The 25,511-nt window shown below is 38.5% G+C and overlaps 1 protein-coding gene across 1 annotated transcript in view; it reads left to right on the forward strand.

Moving 5' to 3' along the window:
* The window catches only part of LOC137151039 (bromodomain and WD repeat-containing protein 1-like), a 106,413-nt gene that overhangs the window by 16,737 nt on the left and 64,165 nt on the right, over nt 1-25,511 (forward strand). The window contains exons 8-19 of the mRNA XM_067545236.1: nt 298-398; nt 2,053-2,093; nt 4,390-4,488; nt 5,654-5,804; nt 6,376-6,510; nt 7,672-7,800; nt 8,732-8,957; nt 9,913-10,098; nt 12,459-12,642; nt 14,215-14,308; nt 16,181-16,321; nt 18,919-19,004. Of these exons, the coding sequence (XP_067401337.1) occupies nt 298-398; nt 2,053-2,093; nt 4,390-4,488; nt 5,654-5,804; nt 6,376-6,510; nt 7,672-7,800; nt 8,732-8,957; nt 9,913-10,098; nt 12,459-12,642; nt 14,215-14,308; nt 16,181-16,321; nt 18,919-19,004 (1,573 nt within the window). The remainder of the gene's footprint in view (nt 1-297; nt 399-2,052; nt 2,094-4,389; nt 4,489-5,653; nt 5,805-6,375; nt 6,511-7,671; nt 7,801-8,731; nt 8,958-9,912; nt 10,099-12,458; nt 12,643-14,214; nt 14,309-16,180; nt 16,322-18,918; nt 19,005-25,511) is intronic.

The raw sequence follows: 25,511 nt of genomic DNA on the forward strand, positions 1-25,511 counted from the left end.
TAGAGAAGTCTTTCTACTTTAAAAACAGTAGATAGTGTTAGCTGCTACATTGTTTTAGAAAGTTCTCATTATAATTTCCTTTAATCTTTCTGCTACTAAAATGTAGTGATTTTATTTTTTTCTTATGGGTAAAAAGGAATTTTTTACAGAAAAATGAAGTTTCACCCCACATTTGTATAATGGTGGAAAACAGCGAGAAAAATCACACTTGTCAGAATTTTAATCTATCATGTTCTGTCTCATATTGTAGCAAATGAAAATTCTTGTCAGCTTTTTAATTGCTGTTTGAATTTTCAGGTGGTATGTTTCTAGCAACAGGCAGTACAGATCATGTTATCAGGATGTATTTTTTTGGCTCTGAAACACCTGAGAAGATAGCTGAACTGGAAAGCCATGCTGTAAGTAAGATTGTTAAATGTACAAGTCACCTACTTAAAATATTTAAAGAACTATGTTACAGCTTCTAGCACCGTTCTACTACAGATACTTCTTTAAAAGTGTACTGGCTAAAATTTTGCAAACTGATCTAAAAATCTAAGTGACAGTAACATGAGGCACTTTTATCAGTTACATGAACTGAGGGAACATATCACAATGTTATTCTTTTAAAGTGATGTTTTGTATCAGATTCTAAAGTTAAACATGCAAGACATAAATATATACTTATGTTTATGGTGTATTAATAAATATATGCTATGTGCTAAAATGATTTAAGCTTGAATGCTATATGCTATGACTTGAAATTCAGTGACTATTTTAGATGATCAGAAATGCAGTTTATGGGTATTTTCAATAAATATTTCTTCTTGCAACTTAAGTACTAGAGCCGTTTGAGTCACCTTAGTCTGACTCCTTGTATTTGACAGGATTGCGCCAAACATTGGTTCCCCTAATGGCTTATATAACTCAATTAAATCTACAATGATGGTGCCCAAGTTTCGCTGTTCAGTTGTTCTTACTGTTAATAACTTCCTTAAATGGCTAGCCTAAGTATTTTCTGTCATCTTCCCTGCTTTAAATAAACACCACAAAAAATAAAAATCTGTCATTTATAGATATTCTCTGGGGACTGATTCACATTTATACTACTCTGGAAGTATAAAGAAGCCTTAAAACAAGGAACCTTACTTCAGATTTGCAGAACTGAATGAGGCCTTAGCGTATGAGAATTTGGTCCCTTCTGTTTATAGACTTTGTGATCTTGGGTTGTCTTCTATAACTCATAAATTTAGCTTCTCTCCTTTGATTCTTGTAGTTGTTGCCTTTTATTTGGTAACTTGTTTTAATATTTCTCCCCAGTATATTGCTCATCTCCTATAGGAACCAGATATCTGCCCTCTGTTATAGGTTCAGAAACATTAGAGGAATGTAGACCAGGAAGCAGGCTTACTTCCTAATTTGTATGGTATACAATTTTTTTTTTGAGAGAGAGAGAATGAAGTAGGCATCTTTAGCACCAGGAGTCCAGCTGTCCATTGATGGAAATGAATAGCTAACTGTATTTCATGTGTCTGAAGGGGGAAAAAAAACACCATTGCTTATTCTGCGCAAATAGGTTTTTGCTATAGAAATCAGTTTCTGTAGATTCTAATTTGCCTAGGATAGTGGAAGTCCAAATTCACATATGAGTTAAATGCTTAGTTTCTAATGGGGAGTTACTTATTGATGGGTCTGTAATGTTTCACAAATTCATTCCCAGTACGCTAGCAAGATGAGTTTAAAAAGTGGACCGTGCTTTTAAAAGTTGCAATTTAAATTTAACATCAGAATATTAGCAAATTCTGCTAAGATCTCTGTGTAGGGATCTGCTGACCTTGCAGTTATACCAGTTAGTATAAAAAAATTCCATACTGTGAAACTATTTAATCAAAAATGTCCTGAAATGGGACAGTTTCTTGTGCGTTACAAAAGAGGCAACATTCTCTGGGTCTTGGTTAATACTTTTTCTGATCCTGTTTATGTAAACTTTTATAAAGGAGACTACATACATATTTCTAAAATAAATCTAGTTCCTGATTTAACTTCTCTCTTAAAAACATTTTTCTTTGTCAGGACAAAGTTGACAGCATTCAGTTTTCGAACAGTGATGATAGGTATGTACGTTGCAAGACTCTAAATGTAAATGTTCTTTAAATGTTTTGGCATGAAATACCTACTGTCACACTCATCTGGAGAGCTCAAGTAAGAATCTGGTATAGCTATAATTTGAAGGATGGTCTACCTTTTTCTGGAGTGCAGTGTTCACTTTAGTTTCAGCTCTGTGCTTTTGATCCCTGTGACTATTTTAATATATCTTATTTGGATAAGCTGATTTTTTTAATATATGAGGAAATATAGTCCTATTTCTAACAAGAATTAACGATGGAATTTTCAAAAGCACTCAGCACTGGCCAACTCTGTGCCTTCCATATAAGGCAGTGGTAAAGTTCCCATTTGTCTTAAATGGAAGCAGAATTAATTTATGTTGAGCAGTTTTGAAAATCTCACATCCATAAATCTTATAAAGCAATAATACATATAACCCTTTCTGGATTGTCCAGGTTGAATTAAAGTATTAGTATATCCTTCCCCAGTCACTTTAGATTTCTGTAAAGCTGCTTTTTTGTTTATTGGGTTTAACTGGATCTCTGGTGGCTTGTTGGAGAGAAATCCTGAATATTGGGTTTGATGTAACAGGGAAGGGAGGGAGACCTTTGATTTGCTAGCTCCTGCTGCTGGGGTCCTATCAGAAAATAGTTCATCCCTTGACACTTCCAGAATCTCACCCCAACTTCCCTGCTACACACACTCTCCCGCATCCGCTTCTCTTTTCCCCACAGCTAGGAATGTGCTGTCTTCTGGTGGTGTCCACAGTTATATCAGAAGCATCTCCTCTTTCCCTCCTCTGAGCATCAGTTTCCATATGCATAATCCAATCTTTCAGGGCATGCTCTCCATTTAGCCTGCTTATCAGCTCCAATATTCCCTTCTTTGACACCCCTTTCCCATGTCAGATGCTAGAAACTCTACACCACTGCATCACATCCACTAGGAACCTTTCCCTTGGATCTGAGGCTTCAGAGGAAGGAAGTAGTAGGAGAAAAACTATTTAATATTGCCATGATGCCGAGAGGCCCCTCTAAGTATTTGGACCCCATTGTACTTTGTGCTGTACAGACACGAAGATAGACACAGTTCCTGCAACAAGGAATTTGCAGTCTAAGAAATGGACTTACTTGTGCTAGGTGTTGCCATGACACCGCACTGCTGCTCAGCTGTTTTGTTTTGTTAATGGCTTCAGCAAACCACACTAATTTTGCAAGGTGATTTGATCAGGAAGTGAAAGCAGGATCTGGAAACAGGAATTTCTATCTTAAAATTGTATGGAATCGGTTTTAACCTTTTTCTTCCTCACGGTTTTATAGAAAAAAGATTTTTATAAAAAAGTGTGACTGGATGAAAAACACTAAATGCTATTATATTATAATAATATGAATGAGTATGATCTTATTACTTTAAATGCAGAAAAGACCCAAGACAATGACTGAGTAGTATATTACTAATTGAAAAATTAATATTCAAGTGTTCTTTAGTTCTCCTGATATTCTTGGAACAGGAACCATAAATTGCAATTTTTTTTTTGTTTTTGCTGGAGGTCTAGATAACTGACTAAGAATACTTTCATAACCTACATCTGACCTTGAGGTTTTGATTGTAGTTTTTCCATTATATTATGTCTCTTTCCGCAGCAATCCTTGTCTTTGGCACTTTCATGTTGCAGTAATCCAGTGCCATCTGCCTATGTGGGGCTGTTATTTTATGCAGTCCAGAACTTATAGTTGGTTTTTAAAAAAAAAAAAAAAAAGTGTGGCTGCTTTCTTGCTTAGCCTGTGCTTCTTGTGGAGCACATGTAGAGAGCACAGGCATAAATCTACACTTCCATGTTCCTTTTACACAGCAATTTAAAATGTTATTTTTCACCTGTAAAGCCCCAGATGAATTGCATCCTGGATATCTTAGGCTGCCTTTCACTGTCTGATACCACAGAATTTGAACAAAGGCTTTTGATTTAATTAGGAAGCATCGGGGGCCGGTTTTTCATGAGTCCTTAACTCAGAACTTGTTTTCCCATTGGTCTGCCAGTTCTCAGATTTGTTGAGCTTCATTTCACACTAGAAAGCACATCTTTTGCTTAGGCTTTCTCTGGGAAAGAAAGCTGTATTGGGGTAGTTGAAGAGTCTAAGTCTGGATTGGAAAGATATCTAGTTTTGGTCAATTATTCCATTTTTGTATGTTTTATTTAACCTTGTGTTTATGTCCATAGAGCCCTGGATGGGTGTATTTTAAAGTAGAAATACTGTGGATATCTATTTATGTGTACTAAATAATCTCTTTTACAATTATTTCAAGGTTCATAAGTGGCAGCAGAGACGGAACAGCCCATATCTGGCGTTTCCAGCAAACAGAATGGAGGAGCATCTTGTTGGATATGTCTGATAGGTTACCGGGGTAGGTTGAGTGTCTTCTTTGTGTGTTCATGGGAAATCAGATACTTTGAAAGATTCACTATCTCAGCTTGCAATCTAATCTAAATTCTGCACCTTTTAATGTAAATAAGCATGTGTTTTCTTCAATTAGTGTGTATTAGAGAAGTTCCTCTTTCATATAATATCTATTTTGTCTTCAGAAGAAAAATGCCCATTCTTTACTGAAGCCTGTTGCATCTGATTCCTTTCTAGCAATGCAAAAGCCCTGTTCCTATCAGAAATTGTAACTATCGTAACTTGACTTGCCTTAAATAACATATTAGCCTTTTTGGGGAAAAAAATCAATCTAATTTTCACCCACGTATTGTGGCGCATCACAGCTGCTTCCAGAATTTCAAAATGAAAATTCTGAAAATCTAAATGTGCTCCTAATTTGAGAAAGTCATAGTTTCGTTTGGACTTCATCTAAAAAGATGGAGGGAATTTGTGCATCCTATGAAATAAATACACTAAAGATCTTAGCAGTAGTTTCCCTTCTCTTCTTCAGAGGCCTACATTCAATGAATTGAATTTGCTTTATTTTCTATCTCTTGTTTTCCCCAAATCTTTTTGGCATGCACATATAGGGACTGTGAATTAAGAGACACACAGTGTTCATCAGCCTTTTTCTTTAAAAGGGAAGCAAGAATAATTTAGAATCAGACTTCAGGGAAGATTGAGACTCCCAGGTCCTTGGTTTCTGGTATAGAACTATTCTGTGAAAACCCATGCAAACATTTCATTCTCATGAAGTTGACCTACTAAAAAGTGAAATAGGACATCTGAGCAGCATTAGACTGTTTGTGGGGTTTATATAATTATCAGTTCTTTAGTGGATTCACTAACCGTTTGAGTCTAAAACATATCAGTTGTATATTTCCATTAAATTAAAAAAAGTTTTGTGATTTAAACTTAAACCTACCAAAGCCAGAAAACTAAGATTTAAAGTTTAAGATGTCCTTAACACATTCTATGGTCAAGTTATTGAAGAAATACTAAAATAGTGGACAAGTTAAGATTAGAGTTTAATCCTTAACTCAATATGGCAGATTCTTAACATCACAAGACAGGTCAATTTTTGTTTAGATATTGAAAAGAACACATTTTAAAAATTATTCTTACAGTGGTTCCCTTTTCATTTTAAATAGTGACTCTTCTTCAGAAGAAGACAAATTTATGAAGCCTAAAGTGACAATGATAGCCTGGAATCAAAATGATAATTTTGTTGTTACTGCTGTGAATAATCATCTGTTAAAAGTTTGGAATTCTTATACTGGACAATTGCTTCATGATATGGTGGTATGTATTGATTTTACCCTGCTTTTTAAAATATTCTCTTTTGTTAGTATTAAAGTGGCATTTGCATGTTGAATTGGTCTTTACATTTGATTTATCATGGAAGCTTGTATCTGAATGTAATGCATGTATAGTGCTTATTTAAAAACAAAACCCCAACAGTCTCCCTCCACCAAAAAACAAAAGCCAAAACAAAAAAATATCCCAGTATGTAGGAAACAATAATATTGAACCTACCTTCCTCCAAGCTTGAGATTTTCTTCCGATAAATACCAAATTCCAATTTATTTAAAATTAAGTAATTATGCTACCATCTTTGTTTGAATCCAGACTGGTGTTTTTCAAGAACAGTATTGTCTTTGTCACAAGATGCCCTCACTCTTGCCCCATCTACACTGTTCATTGTCATTTGCACAGTTGCAAAACCAGTGTTATGCATGAATGCGGTGCCACCAGAAATCCTCAGAAGTCTAAGATTAGGAGGTCTGATGATGGATTCATGAATTCAGAATTCTCTAATGTATTAATTGTAAACTTGTTGTTATTGTATGCCTACTTTTCCATATTAAAATAGGGACATATGGATGAAGTATTTGTGTTGGAGACCCACCCCTTTGATTCCAGGATTATGTTATCTGCAGGCCATGATGGCAATATCTTTGTATGGGATATTACAAAAGGCACCAAAACTAAGCATTATTTTAACATGGTAAGATCAAATTATTGTATATTCCTCCTCCTTTTTCAGGATGTGCAAAATGTTTGAGCAATTGTGATCATAGCATCTTCTTTCCCCATTGTTTTTGCTTGTAAAATAGTGGTTTAACTTTAATTTGGCCCTGTTTGTCTTTAAAGCCCTTACCGTGTGTAGTTCCTTATTATATTTAGACCAGCACCTCAAGTCTCACTCTGATGAGTAATTACATTGCCAACTGTCTCTTTAAGAATGCTGCTGTCATTTAAGTCAGCAAGTGCTGGTGCTTTTTTTTTTTTTTTTTTTTTTTTTTTTTTTTTTTTGTGGTGGAGCTCACTTTCTTTTTGACAGCTGTATTAGCCCAACCTTCTGCACTTTTAAGTAACTTATTATTTTTTCTCCCTAAGTTGTGCTAGTATAACCACTGTTCGCATTTTTTTCTCTCTCTAGTTGTAGACCAAAAGAGAGTGGCTATATATCTTGTACTTTGTTTTAAGAATATCTTTGTACACTGCTTTAGTAGTGAGGTGCTTTAAAAAGTAGCATTTGATATTCAAGTGGGTTTGTTTAAAAAATAAAGCTTTGTAAAAAGCATGTTTTTAGCCGTTGTGGTTCAAATTACAGTAGATCCGCAATCTTAAATAGGTCCAAATTTTAAGAGACTTAGCTATTTAATCACCTGTTTAGATATCTATGGACTCTTGATTTCTGAATCTAAATATAATTTTATGTTCCTCTTTGTTTATGCTGAGAAGAATAGCTTGTATATGGTAAAGAACTAGGATGAATCTAAATTTCTCATTTCCCCCTCTCAACAGGAAAAAGTACTATATTTTGAGGTACATTGCTGGATGGGGCCCAAATTTATAATCAGATTGCACAGGTGAATGCTTCTGCCAATGCAAAGTCCCACTGACTTCAGTGAGACTCTGCAGGTGTAAGGGTCTTTCAATGCAGATCCAATTGCAGGATCAGTCCTAATAATCATGTCAAGGGGAATGCTAAATAAATTGAACATAACAAAAATTTTTCACTGTAACAGAGATTAGGACAAGCATGATCTTGTTTTTAAATAACAGGGAGTCTCTGGTAATTGAAATTTGGATAGGGAGTACAATGTTGCGTGTTCCAAAAAAAATGACAAAACCTTCCTTGAATTTCATTTCTTCAATCTAGATTGAAGGACAAGGACACGGCGCTGTTTTCGACTGCAAGTTTTCATCAGATGGACAACATTTTGCCTGTACAGATTCTCATGGGCATCTGTTGGTATTTGGTTTTGGGTGTAGCAAGCCTTATGAAAAGGTAAGTTCAGCTTTTTGTTGACACTAGGTTTTCCTAATGATGACTAGAGGATTAAACGAATTCACATGAGAAATATACTGCATACTTGGATATGTATAGTTACTATCTTTGCTTTTTTGTTTTACTTAGCTTTGTAAGTAAAAATAAGCAGTTATTTTTCTCTTACAAGAATATCTGCGTGCCATTTTATCCTAAAAAAACCAACCAAACAGAAATTCTGTAAAAATGGCAACTGCAGTTCCACATTTATATTTGAGTTTTTTCCTAACTACTGTACATATTCAACTTGGGATCTAAAAGTGAACAGTGGTTCATTCCTTCTTGCTTTATCATGATCAGTAATAAAAGTTCTGACTGTGATTTCTTTGGCACTTTTGCAACCCCACTTTCCTTCAGTGCGGTTACATGGATGTAACTGAAGGCTTAATTTTGATTTGCAAAACCTTTATTTCTGGTGCTAACTCTTGATGAAGAAAGAACCTAGAATGACTTTGAGTTCCCATGGTAAATTTGTAGGTTAGCAGTTAGAGAGCTGTTTGTTTAGATGGAAACAAAGCAAATTTTTGCTAAATTTAAATTAAAAATGGAAATTTTGAAATGCTGTTTTTAGTTACTCGGTTTGAACAGCAATTATACTTTATATAGGATTGCAGAACTTTCAATGTATTATCTCTCAAAGACCTGTGTACTGAATACGTTTGACTGCTTCCCTAATAAAGTTCCTTTCTTTTGTGAGGGATATATCATTGCCAGAGCAACACAAATAAATCCAAGATGGTATTTGTGTGGCTTTTTTCCTTAAAAGAATTTGGTCTCTCCTACACCAGTTGTTTAAATAGGAGGTAAACTTAGTATAATTTTCTTCTACATGCAAGTTCTTTAACATATCCTTTATTCAAGTTGACAACATGCAAGTTTCATTTCTTTCCAGATTCCTGATCAGATGTTCTTCCACACTGACTACCGACCGTTGATTCGAGACTCTAACAATTATGTCCTAGATGAGCAGACTCAACAGGCTCCTCATCTCATGCCACCTCCATTCTTAGTGGATGTGGATGGAAACCCTCATCCAACAAAATACCAGAGATTAGTACCAGGAAGAGAGAACTGCGCAGACGAACATTTGATTCCTCAATTGGGATATGTAGCAACAAGTAAGAATAGTAATTTTAGCTTCTGTATCTGTCTATGTCTGTGATTGGGCTTTAGAACCATTACACTTCTTTTTAATAGGAAAAAATTGATGTTCTATGTTTACCTTGAAGCTATTTATATATTTTACTTGAGATTTATTTAGTTGTATTTTAATGCAACTGTAATATATTGTCTTGTAACACAAAGTTCCTACTGGATGTAATATGGTCTGATCAAGTGTATTTGCTATATTTTCACCTTATATTTGTTTGTTTACAAAGAGGATATAATCACTAATATACTGACAGCTAAGGAAGGTTGTGGTTTAGCTCAAATTGAAAAGGTGAGAGTTCTTTGGAACAAAAGATTTAATCTTTTAGTTGATAACTGGTTTCCTGGATGTATGCAGCCATAACTTTGGTATGCAAGAATCAATCAGTAAAGAAGTTTAAGGGACACAACATGTTAAATATTACAAAAACCAAAAAAATTCCTTGGCTGTGGTATGGATAACAGCTTAAAATTATGAAAACAGAATTTTTTAATTTAATTTGCTTTTTATGCTGTTTATTCAAACCAAGAAATGCAAAGAGTAAACAATGAAAATAGTCAATTTCACATTTTTATGGTCTTTTTGAGTAATTTTCATTTTCAAATTCATGTGTGTCAGAGAACAGCACTGCCATATTTGGGTTGCAACTTTTGCAGGATATATATATTTTAAAAACCCTTAACTCGTGGATTATTTCTGTTCATTTTAGATTTGGTAAATATGTCCTTTTTAAACTATTAAGTAATATAACTAACTTGTGGATGATTATCCAAGTTCTGTTTCAAAATTATCTTCTTAAGTACTCAATTTTAAAGGAGTAATTTTTGAAGTGTTGTGAAGGTGATCATGATCTTTGAATTACAGCAAACTTTAGTACTGTGGCAGTTAACCATTTTGCTTGTGGTTTGCATTAAATTTGCAAGGTGATGGAGAGGTTGTTGAGCAAGTGATAGGCCAACAAACTGTTGACCAGGATGAACAAAGTCTAGAACCCAGCATTCTTGATGGCATTATAAGACAATTACAGCAACAGCAAGACCAAAGAACTGGATCAGATCAAGAAGTTGTTCCAAATGGACTACAAAATGGAGAAGGAACACCTAGAAGAGGTCAGTAACTACTGGTAAATTTGTTTAGGTAGGTGTGTGTGGGGGTGGAGAGGAGTCCCTTCTCTTGAAGAGTTTTGTGCTATTTTGGAATATGAAATAGTCCTCATGGCTTCTAGTCTATCTTTTACTGTTTGAGATCAATATGCACCATAAAACTGGGATTTCTGGATATATCTTTTGGGCTAAAACACCTCCTAAAACTTTTGTAAATGTCTCTAAAAATATTGAATCTCCGGCTTTTGTCACAAACAACCTTAGAAAATGCGCAAAAAGCATTGATTTTGATTGTAGGCAAATATTTAGGTAAAAATTTTCATTGAGTAATGGTTTCTTTTTCTTCACCTTGTGGCTATCAAGTGGATTTAAAATAAACATGGCTCTGTTCAATGTTTATATACCTATGACTATTTAAGTGTAATAATGCTGGCAATAGTATTTATTAGTTAACTGTCAATGCAAAATTGGCAGGAAAAGCTCAAAACATCTTTCATATTGTGCTGCCTTTCACTGGAATTTGAAAACGGCGGTAGAAATAATAAAGATTTATCACAAGAGAAGGCAATCCATACACTGTCTGACTTGACTAACATTTCCTGTCAGCTTTCTTTTGTTGGAGAATGTTAATTTCTCATTTACAGTCATACAAGTGAGCAAACGGCAAGGTGTTGGAGAAAATTTTGAAAGAGAAAGTAGTTAAGGATATCGAGGTTAATGATGATTGGGATAAAATACAACATGGCTTACAAAACATGATGCCAGACCAACCTGATCTCCTTTTTTTGAGAAGATAACAGATCTTTTAGACAAAGGGAATGCAGTGAATCTAATTTAACTAGATTTCAGTAAGGCATTTGATATGGTTCCACATGAGGTATTAATTAAATTGGAAAAGATGGTATGAATATGAAAATTGGAAGGTGGATAAGGAACTGATTAAAGGGAAGACCACAACAAGTCATACTGAAAGGTGAACTGTCAGGTTGGAGGGAGGTTACTAGTGGAGTTCCTTTGGGATCGGTCTTGGGACTGATCTTTTTTATCACTGACCTTGGCACAAAAAGTGGGAGTGTGCTAATAAAGTTTGTGGATGATACAAACTTGGGAGGTATTGCTAATATAGAGAAGGATCGGGATATCATACAGGAAGATCTGGATGACCTTGTAAACTGGAGTAATAGAAATAGGATGAAATTTAATAGTGGAAAGTGCAAGATCATGCACTTAGGGACTAAAAACAAGAATTTCTGCTATAAGCTTGGGACACATCAGTAGGAAGTGACAGAGGAAGAGAAGGACCTGGGCATATTGGTTGATCACAGGATGACTATGAGCCACCAATGTGATGTGGCAGTGAAAAAAGCTTAATGCGGTCCTAGGATGCATCAGGCGAGGTATTTCAAGTAGAGATAGGGAGGCGATGGTGTTGGTCAGACCTCATCTGGAATACTATGTGCAGTTCTGGTCTCCCATGTTTAAAAAAGATTAATTCAAACTGGAATAGGTGCAGATAAGGGCTACTAGGATGATCTGAGGAATGGAAAACCTGCCTTATGAGAGGAGATTCAAAGAGCTTGGCTTGTTTAGCCTAACCAAAAGAAGGTTGAGGGGAGATATGATTGCTCTCTATAAATACATCAGAGGGATAAATACCAGGGAGAGAAGAGGAGTTATTTAAGTTCAGCACCAATGTGGACACAAGAACAAATGGATATAAACTGGCCATCAGGAAGTTTAGACTTGAAATTTGATGAAGGTTTCTAACCATCAGGAGAGTGAAGTTCTGGAACAGCCTTCCAAGGGAAGCAGGAAATCTAGCTGGCTTCAGGACTGAGCTTGATAAATTTATGGAAAGGATGGTATGATGTGACAGCCTAATTTGGCAATTGACTAATCTTAGATTCCTAGCGGTAAATATGCCCAGTGACCTGTGAAGGGATGTTAGATGGGGTGGGTTCTGAGTTACTGCAGAGAATTCTTCCTGGATGTCTGGCTGGTGAGTTTTGCCCACATGCTCAGGGTTTAACTGATCGCCATATTTGGGGTCAGGAGGGAGTTTTCCTCCAGGGCAGATTGGCATAGACCCTGGGGGTTTTTCACCTTCCTGTGTAGCATGGGGCACGGGTCACTTGCTGGGTACCTTGAAGTCTTTAAATCATTATTTGCATTTTCAGTAACTCAATCCTAGGTTAGAGGTCTGTTACAGGACTTGGGTGGGTGAGTTCTTTGGCCTGTGTTGTGCAGAAAGTCAGACTAGATGATCATAATGGTTCCTTCTGGCCGTATAGTCTGAGTCTATAAACTAGACACCAGAACTACCTGATGGCAGAAGATTTTCTACTTTTTCATCATATTTTTTTTAGGTTTTAGAAGGCCAAGTTTAGACATCCAGTCTCCCCCCAATATTGGTCTGCGTCGCAGTGGACAAGTGGAAGGTGTACGTCAAATGCATCAGAATGCTCCACGAAGTCAAATTGCCACAGAGCGAGACCTTCAAGCTTGGAAACGAAGAGTGGTTGTACCAGAAATACCACTGCATTTGTTCAGGTGTGTGAAAATCTAGCTGGCTAATATGAAGGACACCTTTTTTTAAAATAACATATGAGGTTGCTATCAGTATTACTCCACACCTTTAATACCTTATTCTCCTTAATTCAGTGTCATTAGGTCTACACTAAAAATATACTCTGCTGAAAATTGAAATTATTAAATGTGGACTAAATTTAAATTAACATTAAATTATTAAATGTTAAAACTAAGTAGAAAGTCTGTGAAATGAGGGTGAAGGGAAAACTTGTCAAAAAAGAACTTGAGCGTGTAAGTGGATTAACTGCAAACAATGAAATATGTTCCAAAAGAACTGAAAGGATAATTAAGTTAACTGAATTCTCATTTTACAGAAAAGTTAAGTTTATAGGGTTACATTCATTAGCTTGGGAATATTAAAAAAAATCTTTTGAGGACTCCTGAGGGGGGACTCTCCTGGCATGAGTTGCAATCCATTAGCAGCACAGGAGAAGCACTACCTGAACAGGGGGCAGCCGATGGTTCTGGAAGACAGTTGGCTGCTTCTTTCATACAGGAGCATTAGCTGCCTAGGAGGAGGAGAAGTAGCATTTGTTGCTGAGGATAAGAAGCAGCAGCACTTGTAGCCAAGAAGTCTGTTAAAAGCATTTTCCTTCATCCGAGCCTCAGAGACAGATGGCTACAAATGGGAAAGAGGAGGAACTCCTTTTGTCGTCATCACCTGCCTGCAACACCCAGTGGTTGTGGGGAGAAAGAAAAGCAAACCCTCCAGTGTTAAATGGTATCAGCTAAGATTTGCTGAATCTACTTTACTTAGCCAGCATGTTTAAAAGAAAAATCTAGAAAACTGATCCTTTGATGCAAACAGCAAATATGTTCTTGACGCCTGCCACTGTACATGCCTGTTAACATGATTCAGGTAGTGTAGATGGGACCAAAATGGTGTGTGGGGAGTGATCTGTCCATATATTTGGGCCTACTTCTACTGATGGACCATAGATTGAAAATGGGGGGAAAAGTTATTTCATCCTGCAAGGGATATAGTGGTCAAATTGGGAGAAAAATCCTCTTGTAAATCCCTCTCATCAACATGTATGCCAATGTGTGAGGAGAATTTTTTTCTTTATGAATTGATAGTATTCTTTTTTAGACTGATTACAGCTTTGGAAGAATTATGCTGGAAATCTGAGATGTCTTCCAGGACCATCTGTCATTGTCAGCCACTCCTGCAGTCTTCCATTGGGAGAATATATTATAAGAACTGGCATCTGTGCTAATTAGAGATGGGACTAAATGGGAAAAGATTTTGTGGTTAGTTCAAAAAGTGATGGGGCATTTTTGTATTTCTCTAGTATATTAATTTATCTTAATATATTTTTAAATGCCTTAAATATTTAGAAACCATAGAATTTCTCTATCGTGTTATAACTGTTCTAAGAGAGGTTAAAATGTGGGCATTTAAATTCTAAATTTTGCCAGGTCCAGTGTCGGAATATAAAGTATTTTAAAGAAGAGAAACTGTAACTACTCAATTTACTTTGAAAGTTGTGATTCTACTTTTTATTTTGACAAGTTTAAAAAAATCTCTTGTAGAAAACAAGAAGAGTACCGGATTGCAAAAGGAGAGCAAGAGAGAGAGCTCTATGCAACAGAGAGGAAAAGGAAGACATTTCAGTTCTCAGAAAAGGTATGAAGCAGGTATATTGAATGATGAGCTCTTAATTTCTGCATGAGAGAGAGAGAGACGTGAAAAAGTACCTACAAACATTTCTGAAGATACCATCTTACAGGATTCTCACTGACCCCTTAGCCCCCTTTTTCTGAGGCACATTTTTTATTTTGTGGTGACCCCCTTGAATTGACATTTATTCTGGGAGTGTCCACCCTATTCTCATCCAAGGAACTGACTGGAACTCTGTAGGCAACTTGTCTGACAGCCAAGAGGGGGCCTGGATTGGATTTTCTGCTGCTGCTACTGTATTCAAGGATTCAAAATTTTATAGCTAAGGCAGTTTTCCTAGTCACATACATTACTGAGGAGTTTAAACATAGTGAGAATCCTCCAAGATGGTATCTTCAGAGATTATAGGAATTAATTCAGAATTATAAATTAGTGTCACTTTTCTCTTTGCAGTTTACTTTCTGGATTGTACAGCATTTTGTGTAAAATCAGTTTCAGGGTTGTTCCTAGATAGTCAGTGTTTCCTTTTCTGTTGATGTTGGAAAGGCCCACACAAGACAGACTAATTTTAAATAGGAAAACATGATTGTAAAACTGTAAGCCAAAATTGGCAGAGGGATTTGGTGACAGGCAAAATACCTAATTACTGTTAACTTTTTTAAATTGAGTAGATTTCAAATTGGTGTGCTATTAACAGTAAGTGAAATAGTGGAATTGCAATTCTCCTTGTGAATGTGAGTGGAAAGAAACTTGCAGAGTTGTAAAACAAGTACTTTTAGGTTGTAAAGTAACCACTGCTAATTTATAATAGCTTCTTAAAAATTGAACTCTGAAAGTGGCCTTCCTTTCTCTCAAATTCAGAACTGTACTATTTCTTTGAATATGTTGTGCTGTCAAAATAAAAGCTTCTTTATATTTAAAACAACTCTTGGTTTTTACTTACTTTTTTATAGTTGTGATTGTATCTTCTCCTATGACACACAAATTTTCCTTGAATTTCATAAATTGGTCCTCAATTCCACAGCTGATGGTTAAACTACAGAATAAACTAGGAGGCCTGTTTATGTAAATAACCATATTTTCACTAAACAACTATGATTACTTTCTTTTTTTTTTAATTTGTCTTTAGGAGTTATGATTTTGACACTACTGTAAGGTGTACTGTGTTTATGCAAAAAGTGCTAACTCTGAAGAGCTTGTAAACATTAGCTCTTCAAGAATAGATCCTCTTTGCGTACTTCTATGTTTGTAATATTCCAGTTACAAGTTTATAAAATTGTTTACCTTCATATTGTAAAGCTATAGTTAAATTTTTATGTATTTATTTAGGGAGTTTTAACAGGGTTTACAGATCATTACCATATAAATATCAGAGACAAAACATAGTTGTTTGTTCTTGACTTAGTGTAGCTTTTACTGTAAATTTTCTTTAGGCCAATGTTTCATTTTGTTAAACAAAAAACAACCAAAACCAAAGTTGTGCAGGATATTAGGATTAATTGTGGGGGTTGGTCTTGTGTGAGAAGCTACATATTGAATCCTAACATGAGTTGATATTTATTGAATAGTAGTTGGGATGGGGGAATCACTGGTATTATGTATGTGAAAGTCTGTGAATAATAGCAACTTCTCAGAATTAATATAGCATCTTAATGTAAAACAACAAAAACTCCTGGATTAATTATTTTACAATATTCTATTTAACTGAAGCCACTTCTTGCAGAAAACGCATGCAGTCTTATGGAAATATTGATGCTGTTGAGTCATTTTTAAAATTCAGTAATGTTCGTTCTACTTTTAGGCAAAAAATAGATTGCATTAATTCAGCATTTTATCTTTATCTGTAACTCCTTACTTTTTAACTTCTGTATAAATCAGAGTGACTCTGAAGCTTCACTGATACAATCCAAGCGTAGACTACATAGGCGTAAATATCCAAATTATCGAAGACGGAATAACATAGAACAACTTGATTCATCTGATGAGGAAAGGGATGACTGTTTTGGCTTTATAGAGCAGGTGAGTGCTTTTCTAAATTCTTTAAGTTAATAGCTAGAATTAGTGGAAAGTATCCTGAAAGTTTCAGAAAATGTTAGATTTTTGTTGCAGAAATTACATGCATTCCTGTTTTTTATAAGAGCAAATATTTCTATAATACATTAATTGCGAACAGATATTATTGATGCTCTAGATTGCCCAACACTTCCATTATAAAACCTTGCTTTCAGTTGTTTACAAATATTGTGCCAAACTGTCTGTCTGGTCTATTATTTTCCATACCAGGCATCTGCTTCAGGTTGAACACTTCTGAAAGTTTCAGCAAAAATGGCTTACCCATTTTCAAGAACAAGATTAGGGGAAAAAAATACGTTGTTTTGCCATTGTTTTAAAAAAAATAATTATTTCTTACAACTCTAGTGCCTTGATGATTTGTAGCGGGGATTTGAAATTTGGCATTGAGTAGACCCTGGTTTCAGATGTCTCTTGCTGTTCTGTGGAAGAATTTATCCAAGTTTATACTCTTTTGAAAAAAATCTGTTTGCATGTGCTCAGCGGAGACTTGGAGTTTGGCATCTAAATTCTTCAAAGATTCTGTCTATATTGGATATACTCCATGGCTGCGGGGGTTGAGCAGGACTTTCTCTATAAGTGTTGCTACTGGCTGCGGTGGTGGTGGGCACAGGAACTGAAAGCAGTGAGACACTCTTTTGTGCTCTCTATGTTCCCTCTCAATGCAGAGGAGACAAGAGCCAGGCTTGGGTGGTGAAGAACTGGGGCTGGGAATAGGGGAGTTGGAGCGGACGGAAAGATTGGTAGCTATGCTATAGAGTTGAATCGGGGTCATGTAGTGAAGACTGTTGTCTGTAGGAGCCCTGCTTTATTTGTTACACAAGTTGAAAAGTGTGTAGGAAATGAGGCAGGGGGTTGCAGGAATAGAAGACATTATCATGTTTCAGGGAATTGAATGCTATCCTGGGGAACTGGATTTCTATCCCTGCATTTGCCACAGAATTGTCTGTGATGCTAGTCAAGTCACTTAACCTGTTTACAGTTGGCCACCAACTGTGGGCTTTTTTTTTTCTGGGTGCGTAATTTGAGGCCGGTGTCTGATTTGCAGAAGTGCTGAATGCTTGTAGTTGCACCTGAAGTCAATGGGAGTTGTGCTTTGAACATATAAAGTGCTACATAATGCTAAGTGCTCTGAGAAATCAGGTCCTAGGTCTCTCAAATTGGGCATCCAAAAATAGTGGAAGGTTTTGACCATAATCTCTCTCTACCTCAGCTCTCCCTGTTCCATAACAGGGCTGTTGTGAAAATAAATTCATTGTTTATGAAGCATTCCGATACTATGGTGATAAGTGCCATAGAAAAGCCCATGAGGAAATTGAATAATTCTGTTTTCAGAGAAGGGTTTGAATTGCATGCAGTAAATCAGGCATGGGGCAAACACACTGAACAAAGAGAATAAAACAACATATTGAATAGCTGATCATTACATGAGCACTGTCTTTCCTAGACATTAAATTTCCTGTGGAAATTAATAGTATGATTATGTAATTAAAGACTAGCATAATTCATCTGTGCAAACTGGCTGAAATTCTGGCATTTCTTAACCTTGAGTGCTTGACTCTGCAACCTTAACCATTTTCTCTTAACGTAGGTTTTGTGTATTATATTATAGGATACAACCTGATAGTACTCATGCTGATGCCCATTACTAGCTCTTTTAAAAAGCAATCTTTTAAAAATTCACAATGAGCTATTGGTGCTGGGAATCTGAAAACATAGGGCCAAAATTTGGCAAAAATCGCAGGAAATGTTAACTTTTTCAGTATACTGGGGGATATTTTGGATACCATGTAATCCATTTTGTATTTAAATATACACTGTTTTACTTTAAAAAAAATTACTTAACTGCAAGGCCAATCAATATGTTGAAAATCTACATTATCACCATGTCCATCTTGTGCCAGTATTTAAGGAAAACAAATTTACAGGGAAGAGTTTTATACTTCTGTAGATGAGTCTCTTGCTGTTTTTATGGGAAGGAGGGGCATTGGTAGTTTTTATCTGTTGTTCCCCTTCTCCTACCACTTTAAATCCTCCTTTTGCATGCTAAGTGAACCAGTCTCAGGCATACATTGCATATAACTTCATGAGAGCATCAAGAGTCTAAGAAGAGTATGCAAATTATATTTCAAAACGACTTTTAAAATCTTGCAAAGTTAGTGCAGTCAAATGATGCTAAGGTAATCATAGGCATAATAGTGCAGCTGTTACTGGAAGGGTGCTCTTGTAGCATTGAAAGCAGCTGCAACAGTTCTCATCACCCCCTATGTATTTATACCGTCTACCCATGTTGAATAATTTAATGTGCAGTGCTAGTTTGTATTAGTGTGAGGAAGTCAGCTCAGCTATTGAAGTAAAATTCTTTAATTTCTATTTTAAGAATCTGTTAAAAAAATAACATAGTGAGGAGACTTTTTTTTTAATTTGATAGTGTCCATAAGGGAAGAAAAGGTATCTTAAGATTTAAAATGATATAAAATTTACAATATGCACTGCAAAAAAAAAAAAAAAATTGGTTGCATGTCAATTAACTTTTTTTAATCCAGGAAGCAGAAGAAAGTGAAGGCTCAGGATCTTCTGATGAGGAGGAAGAATGGAAAAGTGACAGGAAAAGCAACAGTAATACTTCTAGGTAAAAAAAAAAAAAAAGTGAATTTTCTCACTTTTAAGTCTCTCCTGAATGTTGTCAAATTTTGTGCTTGAATGTCTACGCAAATGTAGATAAAAACTCCTCTATAAAGGTTTACTATGATTAGGCTACTTGAAGAAATCCATTCTCTGAAAATGCTTGGTGGTTCTTCGAGTGATGTCCCTATGGATGCTTCACCTCAGATGTCGGTGCATCCCAGCGCTGTTGATTGGAGAATTTCGGCAGCAGTCTGGGTCACGTGCTTTGGTTAACTCGCTGCACCATTTGCGCCTCATCTCTGCGTGCACAACCCGACCTGACCCAACACACTGTTCCTTCTCAACTGTCTCCAGCCTGAGACAGAGCTCCGCAGTGGTGTCCCAACATCTGACAGGCCTAGAGAAAACAGTTAAAATAGTCATAGTTAGTAGAAGTTTTCTCAAATTTATCTTTTGTAGTGAGTTAGTTTAAAAAAACCATTACAAATTCTCTAGACATCTTCCACCTCAAAGATTGCGCTACCGATAAACAACGCAGTGACAGAGGTTGTGTGGCAAACACTAGCCACCTATATGCAAGAGAGCAGATAGGAAGCACTGTGTGCTAACAAGGGCATGGACTGCCCCCCCCCCCCCCCACCCAATTCTCTAGTAGTAGCAACTGCAAACCAAGGAGGCAAACAACCCCAGTACAAATCCACCCCACAGGACAAAGAGTGGAAGAGACTTGACTTATTTGGAGGAAAGGTCTATTCATATATGACATTACAGTTCCAAGTGGCAAATTACAATGCACTCCTTTCCAAGTATGACCACAACTCCTACAGCAAATGTAATAACTTTATTAATGACCTACCAGATGACAGGCAGGAATGGAATAGTTCAAGTCTTTAATAACCAAGGGACAACTTGTCGCTTGAATGTGTAATTACCCTTGATTTTGCAGTCACAGCAGCAAGAACAACTGTCACAGCTGTAGTAACACGCAGGCTGTCCTGGCTACGATAGTCAGGCATCCCAAAAGACTTACAACTAATGGTGGAAGATTTCCCATTTGACAGAGAAAAACTCTTCTCAGCTAAAACAGATGAGATCCTCCATTCTATGAAGGATTCCTGAGCGACCCTGCATTTTCTTGTAATTTACATGCCCACACCCAAATGCAGACAATATCAACCTTATCAGCGCGGCAGACACACCTCATTCCGATGTTGGCAAAGACAATTGGATCTACAAAGACAGAGGCTTCAGAGACATAGACCATCTAAAACTCAGTCATACACATCACAGCAAACGTTGGCCAAACAACAACAATGAAAATTTGGTCAAGGGTCTGAATGACCTCCTGCACCTCAAAGCGACAGTACCGAACATCAACAAGATCTTTGGCCCTCAATTACGCCCTTTCTACCACACCTCAATTACCACATCAATTACCATGGACAAATGGGCCCTAGGGATTATGTGATTGGGCTACTTCATCCCCTTCGCATCAAAATCACCCACCCAACCTCGCCTCTCCATCCCTCTTCAGGGACCCTTCTCACAAGTACCTTCTGAGACGAAGTAAACCACCTTCTACAGTTAGGTGCCGTGGAGCAAGTTTCTCCACAATACAGAGGAAAGGGATTTTATTCCCACTACTACCTAACACAAAAGAAAAGTGGAGGATGGAGACCCATTCTAGATCTCAGAAAGCTCAACAAGTTCAGACGAGTCCAAAGATTCAAGATGGTTACACTGGCTACAATAATTCCAGCACTGGAACGGGGTGATGGCTTTTCAGCCCTTGACCTACAAGACGCTTACTTCCACATCACAATGCACCCTGCTCACAGAAGGTTCCTTTACTTCACACTAGAAACAGACCATTATAAATACAGAGTACTACCATCGGACCCCCCCCCACAGCACCATGGGTTTTCTCCAAGACCCTTGCAGTATTAGCAGCACACTTATGCAGCAAAGGATGATAGTATTCCCATCTCTCGACAACTGTCTACTAAGAAGCCCCACTCAATCAGAGGCAATAGACAGTACTCAGAAGACCATTAATCTTTCAGAACCTAGGGTTACAGATAAACAGAAAACTCTAATTTCTGTACTACAATTGGAATTCAACAGAATACACCTCGATTCCATAAAGGCCAGAGTATCAGTACCGATGAACAGATTCTTGACATTGACAAACCTCATTACGATAACCATGGTCAGCCTACACACATCAACATGTACCTGCCTACAACTACTAGGACACATGGTGGCCACTACCTTTGGGGTAAGACACGACTGCACATGCACAGCCTACAGGGTTGGCTATGTTCGGTCTATGCACCGAACAAGCACAGCCTGTACAGAAACCTGACAATACCAACAAAAGCCAAAGAATCCCTACACTGGTGGATACGACCAGAAAACATATGCACGGGAATACCTTTCCACCAAGGCCAGCCATTGGTATTGATTACAGCAAATGCCTCCTTAATTGGATCGGGTGCTCACCTGCAACATCACACCATTCAAGGGCGATGGTCTCCGACAGGGAGACAGATACGTATCAGTTTACTCAAACTATGAGCCATTTGCAACATGTGCCTCCACTTTCTTCCACTGATAAAGAACAAAACAGTGCACGTGATGACCGAAAACATCGCCTGCATGTTCTATATACATCGACGGGAGAGCCCGATCTCACTCCGTGTATCGAGGCCATGAAACTGTGGAACTGGTGCATACGACGCAACGTAAACATCTCAGCCTTCTACCTTTCTGGTTGTCAACACGACAGCGGATACACTGAGCAGGGAGTTTTCCCATGACCACAAAAGGGAACTGAATAACACAGTCCTACAATCTATATTCCAACAATGGGGCTTCCCATCCATCGACCTGTTTGTGACAGCAAAAAATAAAAAATGTCCATACTTCCACTCAAGAGCAGGCCTGGAACTGTGATCACTAGAGGATGCCTTCCTTCTCAAATGGGAGGCTATACTCCTTTACATGTTTCCATCGATCCCTTTAATATCAAGGGTGATACACAAGGTATACCATGACAAAGTCATACTGATAGCCCCAACATGGCTCTGACAAACTTTATACACTTACCTGATGCGAATGGTGGTCTGTGACTCATGACATCTCCCTCTCCAGAGGGCCCTTGTGTCACAGAATGACGGTTGGATTCTTCAACCCACTATGGACAGATTTCATCTGAAGGTCTGGCTCCTAAATAGTTCCATCACAATGAATTAACCTGTTCAGAACAAGTTAAATATGTTACTAAACAGCAGGAAACCAACCACATGTAAGACTTACCTTCAAAAATGGAAGAGAGTCCACCTACAGTGTCAAAATAAGTGCATTAATGCATGTTCTGCACCTCTCCCCTTAGTTCTGGACTACATACTGGAAGTAAAAAACTCAGGACTATCCACGAGCTCTATCATGGTTCGTCTTTGCAGCACTTAATGCGTTCCACCAGAAGATCGATGGGACATCACTATTCACACATCCCATCACAAAGCACTTTCTCACTGGGATATAGAATATATCCCCAGAAGTTTGTGATCCTATATCAACATGGGACTTAAACTTAATTTTAAGAGGTCTTACCAGCCCTCTGTTTGAACTACTAGCTACATGTTCCCTAATACACGTATTAATTAAAGTAGTGTTCTTGGTCGTTATTACTTCTGAAAAACGAGTAAGTGAAATTAGAGCCCTCATGGCTCACCCTCCATATACGATATTTTTTAGGGAAAAGATCATCCTGAGACCTCACCCTAAATTTGTATATAAAGTAGCATCATCCTTTCACATAAACCAACAGATTCATCTTCCTATATTCTACCCCAAACCACATGGGAGTAAAGAAGATGCCATCCTACATATACTAGATGTCAAACGAGCACTAGTATTCAACCTGGACAGAACTAAACCTTTCTGTAAATCTCCAAGACTCTTCATCTCCACGAAGGAACAGTCTAAAGGTGCCATTATATCCACACAGAGACTTTCTAAATAGATCTCTAGCTGTATTCACTTATGCTACCAGCAAAAGAAAATACAACTTCCATTGAGGATCAGAATCCATTCTAAGAGATCAATAATAACTTCAGTTGCTCTTTTGAATAATGTACCACTCCTGGACATCACTGCGACCTTGGCCTCTGAACACACATTCACAAAACATTACATAATCACTCAGAGCTCAGGCTTAGATACTGTTAGGCTCCATAGTGTTATCCTTGATCACTCAAACTACTCCAAAGCCCCTCCCGTCCATAGTGGGGCACTAGTTTACAGTCACCTGAAGTGGAGCACCCACAGGGACATCACTCGAAGAAGAGTAGGTTACTCACCCTGTGCAGTAACTGAGGTCCTTTGAGATGTGTCCCCTTGGTGGTACTCCACTACCCACCCTCTTCCCCTCTACTTTGGAGTTCGCACTATGAACTCTACAATAGAGAAGAAACTGAGAGGATCGGGGTGCGTGAGAGAGAAATGAAGTGCCAACAGCACCACGAGACAACCAATGCGCATGTGCAACCCCACTGTTGCTGAAAATCTCCGATTAATAGCGCTGGAACGCACTGACACCTTAAGTGGTACACCCACGGGGTGGGGGGGGGGGGGGCATCTCTAAGAACCTCAGTTCTTCGAGTAGATGCAAATGTGTATTCCAAGTAGGTGTGTGCACGTGTCATGCGTCAGAGCCAGAGGCTTTTGCCTAGCAGTATCGGGGGCGGTACTTGAACCTCATACCTGTAAGTCATTCTTTGGCTATGAGGTGGTGCTGCCCTGACCCTGCTCAGTTCCTTCTCACCACTCGTTGGCTGTAATCGGAGCTCTATGTGGTTGTTGCTTCACAACCTTGCAATTTATTTCTTAGCCTAGTTTTTTCCTATATATAGTTAATAGTAGTGTTAGTTATGATATATAGTATAGTGCTCCCCAGTGATATCCTCACCGGGGTTCAAGCATTGCCCTTTGTGTTGAGTGGTGATTCCTAACAGTGACCCCCACACATGGTGCTTGCTCTGCCTTGGCAAAACCCATCTTAAGGAGCACTGTTTGATCTGCAGATCCTTTGAGAAAAGGACTTAGGTGCCGTAGGACCTTTCATCTTAAGCAGCATCTGCTTGAGCAGGCCATGAGGTCTGACCCGTGTGGCAGCTGGCAGCTCCCCTCTAGTGGGTCCCACGCTTGTACTGTCTCTAGTGGGCCAGGGCGTGTCCAGTCACACCGTCTTCCCTAAGGAGGGGGGTAGGGACCCAGACCCACCTGCTCCTCCGGGTCCCAGCCCAGGGGCCCTATGAGAGGCAGCTATGTGCTGCTGGCACTGTGTTTCCAGCTGCACTGTCTTCCCCTGGGCTAATTCTCCCCCTCCTTCTGGCTCCTTGAGCCGGATACCTTTGTTTGTCCACAGGCCTCTGCACTCTGCTCTGCTCCTCCACTTTAAACCAGCACTCCACTTCAATCCAATCCAATCCAATTTGCTCCGCTCCACAGCACGGCACTCCTACTCCTCCTGCTTGTGCTCTGTCTCTTTGGGGCGGAGGGTTTTTATGGAGCACCTGGCTGGTCCCTAATTGCCCCCAGCTGCTCCTAATTGCCCCCTAACGATCCTCAGCTAGACTGCAGGGAACAGAGCCCGGAGCATTCTGAGGCTTATATATCTGCCTTCAATCACTTTCCTACAGCCTTCTGCCTTCGCTGTATCACACCAGGTACTGAGGCCTTCCTTGGGCCGCAGATCATCTTCCAGCTCGGAAAGTGCTGCTGCCTCCCATTCCAGGGCAGGGACCTCTCTGAAGGGGTGCAGGAGTCAATCTCCATCATCAGTGCCAAAGAAGAGGTCACATAAAGAAAACGCTTCAGGTCCCAGAGCGACTCTTCTGCATTGCTTAAGAAGAGCATGGACCAGCAAGGTGCCAGCTCCGGCGTGCAGCATGGGTGCTTTTTACACTCCTTCGGGGGACAGGAGGGGAAGGGCAGACACCCCGTACCTTTGTTTCCGGCCGTTGAGGCCGGTACAGATGGGAATGATGCCAGTACTGACAGTGTCAGTGATATCGATATACCAGGCTCTGGCGGACCTATTCTGTCTTTTGGTCCTGTCCTCGCTGCTGGTCCAAGACTTCATGAGGCTGTCACCTGCAGTAGCCCCTCAGCTGGAGTGTGCTGCTGAAGTTTCGGCGCTGCACCATGAAGCACTCCTTCCAGGGCTTGGTATGGACATGGTACCAGAGACAATAAAAGGTTCTTCAGTATTGGGCCCTTCCTTGGCACTGATGCAATCAACACCACAGATAGTTCTGTGGAGGCTGTCACTGCCCTCAGCATCAAGGCACCTGGGCAGCCTGGTGCTGTTGTTTGCGCTGGGACCACCATTGCCTGAGGCACCAACCTTTTTGGCACTGGTGGTTTTGACTATATCTGGGGCTCCTATCCTGACCTTGTTCTTGGCTACAAATGAATCAGATCGCCCATTGACTCCCTCTGGAGT

This window comes from Emydura macquarii, unplaced genomic scaffold (genome assembly GCF_026122565.2).
Source record: "Emydura macquarii macquarii isolate MOO-44397 ecotype Brisbane River unplaced genomic scaffold, CSIRO-AGI_Emac_v2 contig_1043, whole genome shotgun sequence".
Taxonomy (NCBI): domain Eukaryota; kingdom Metazoa; phylum Chordata; order Testudines; family Chelidae; genus Emydura; species Emydura macquarii.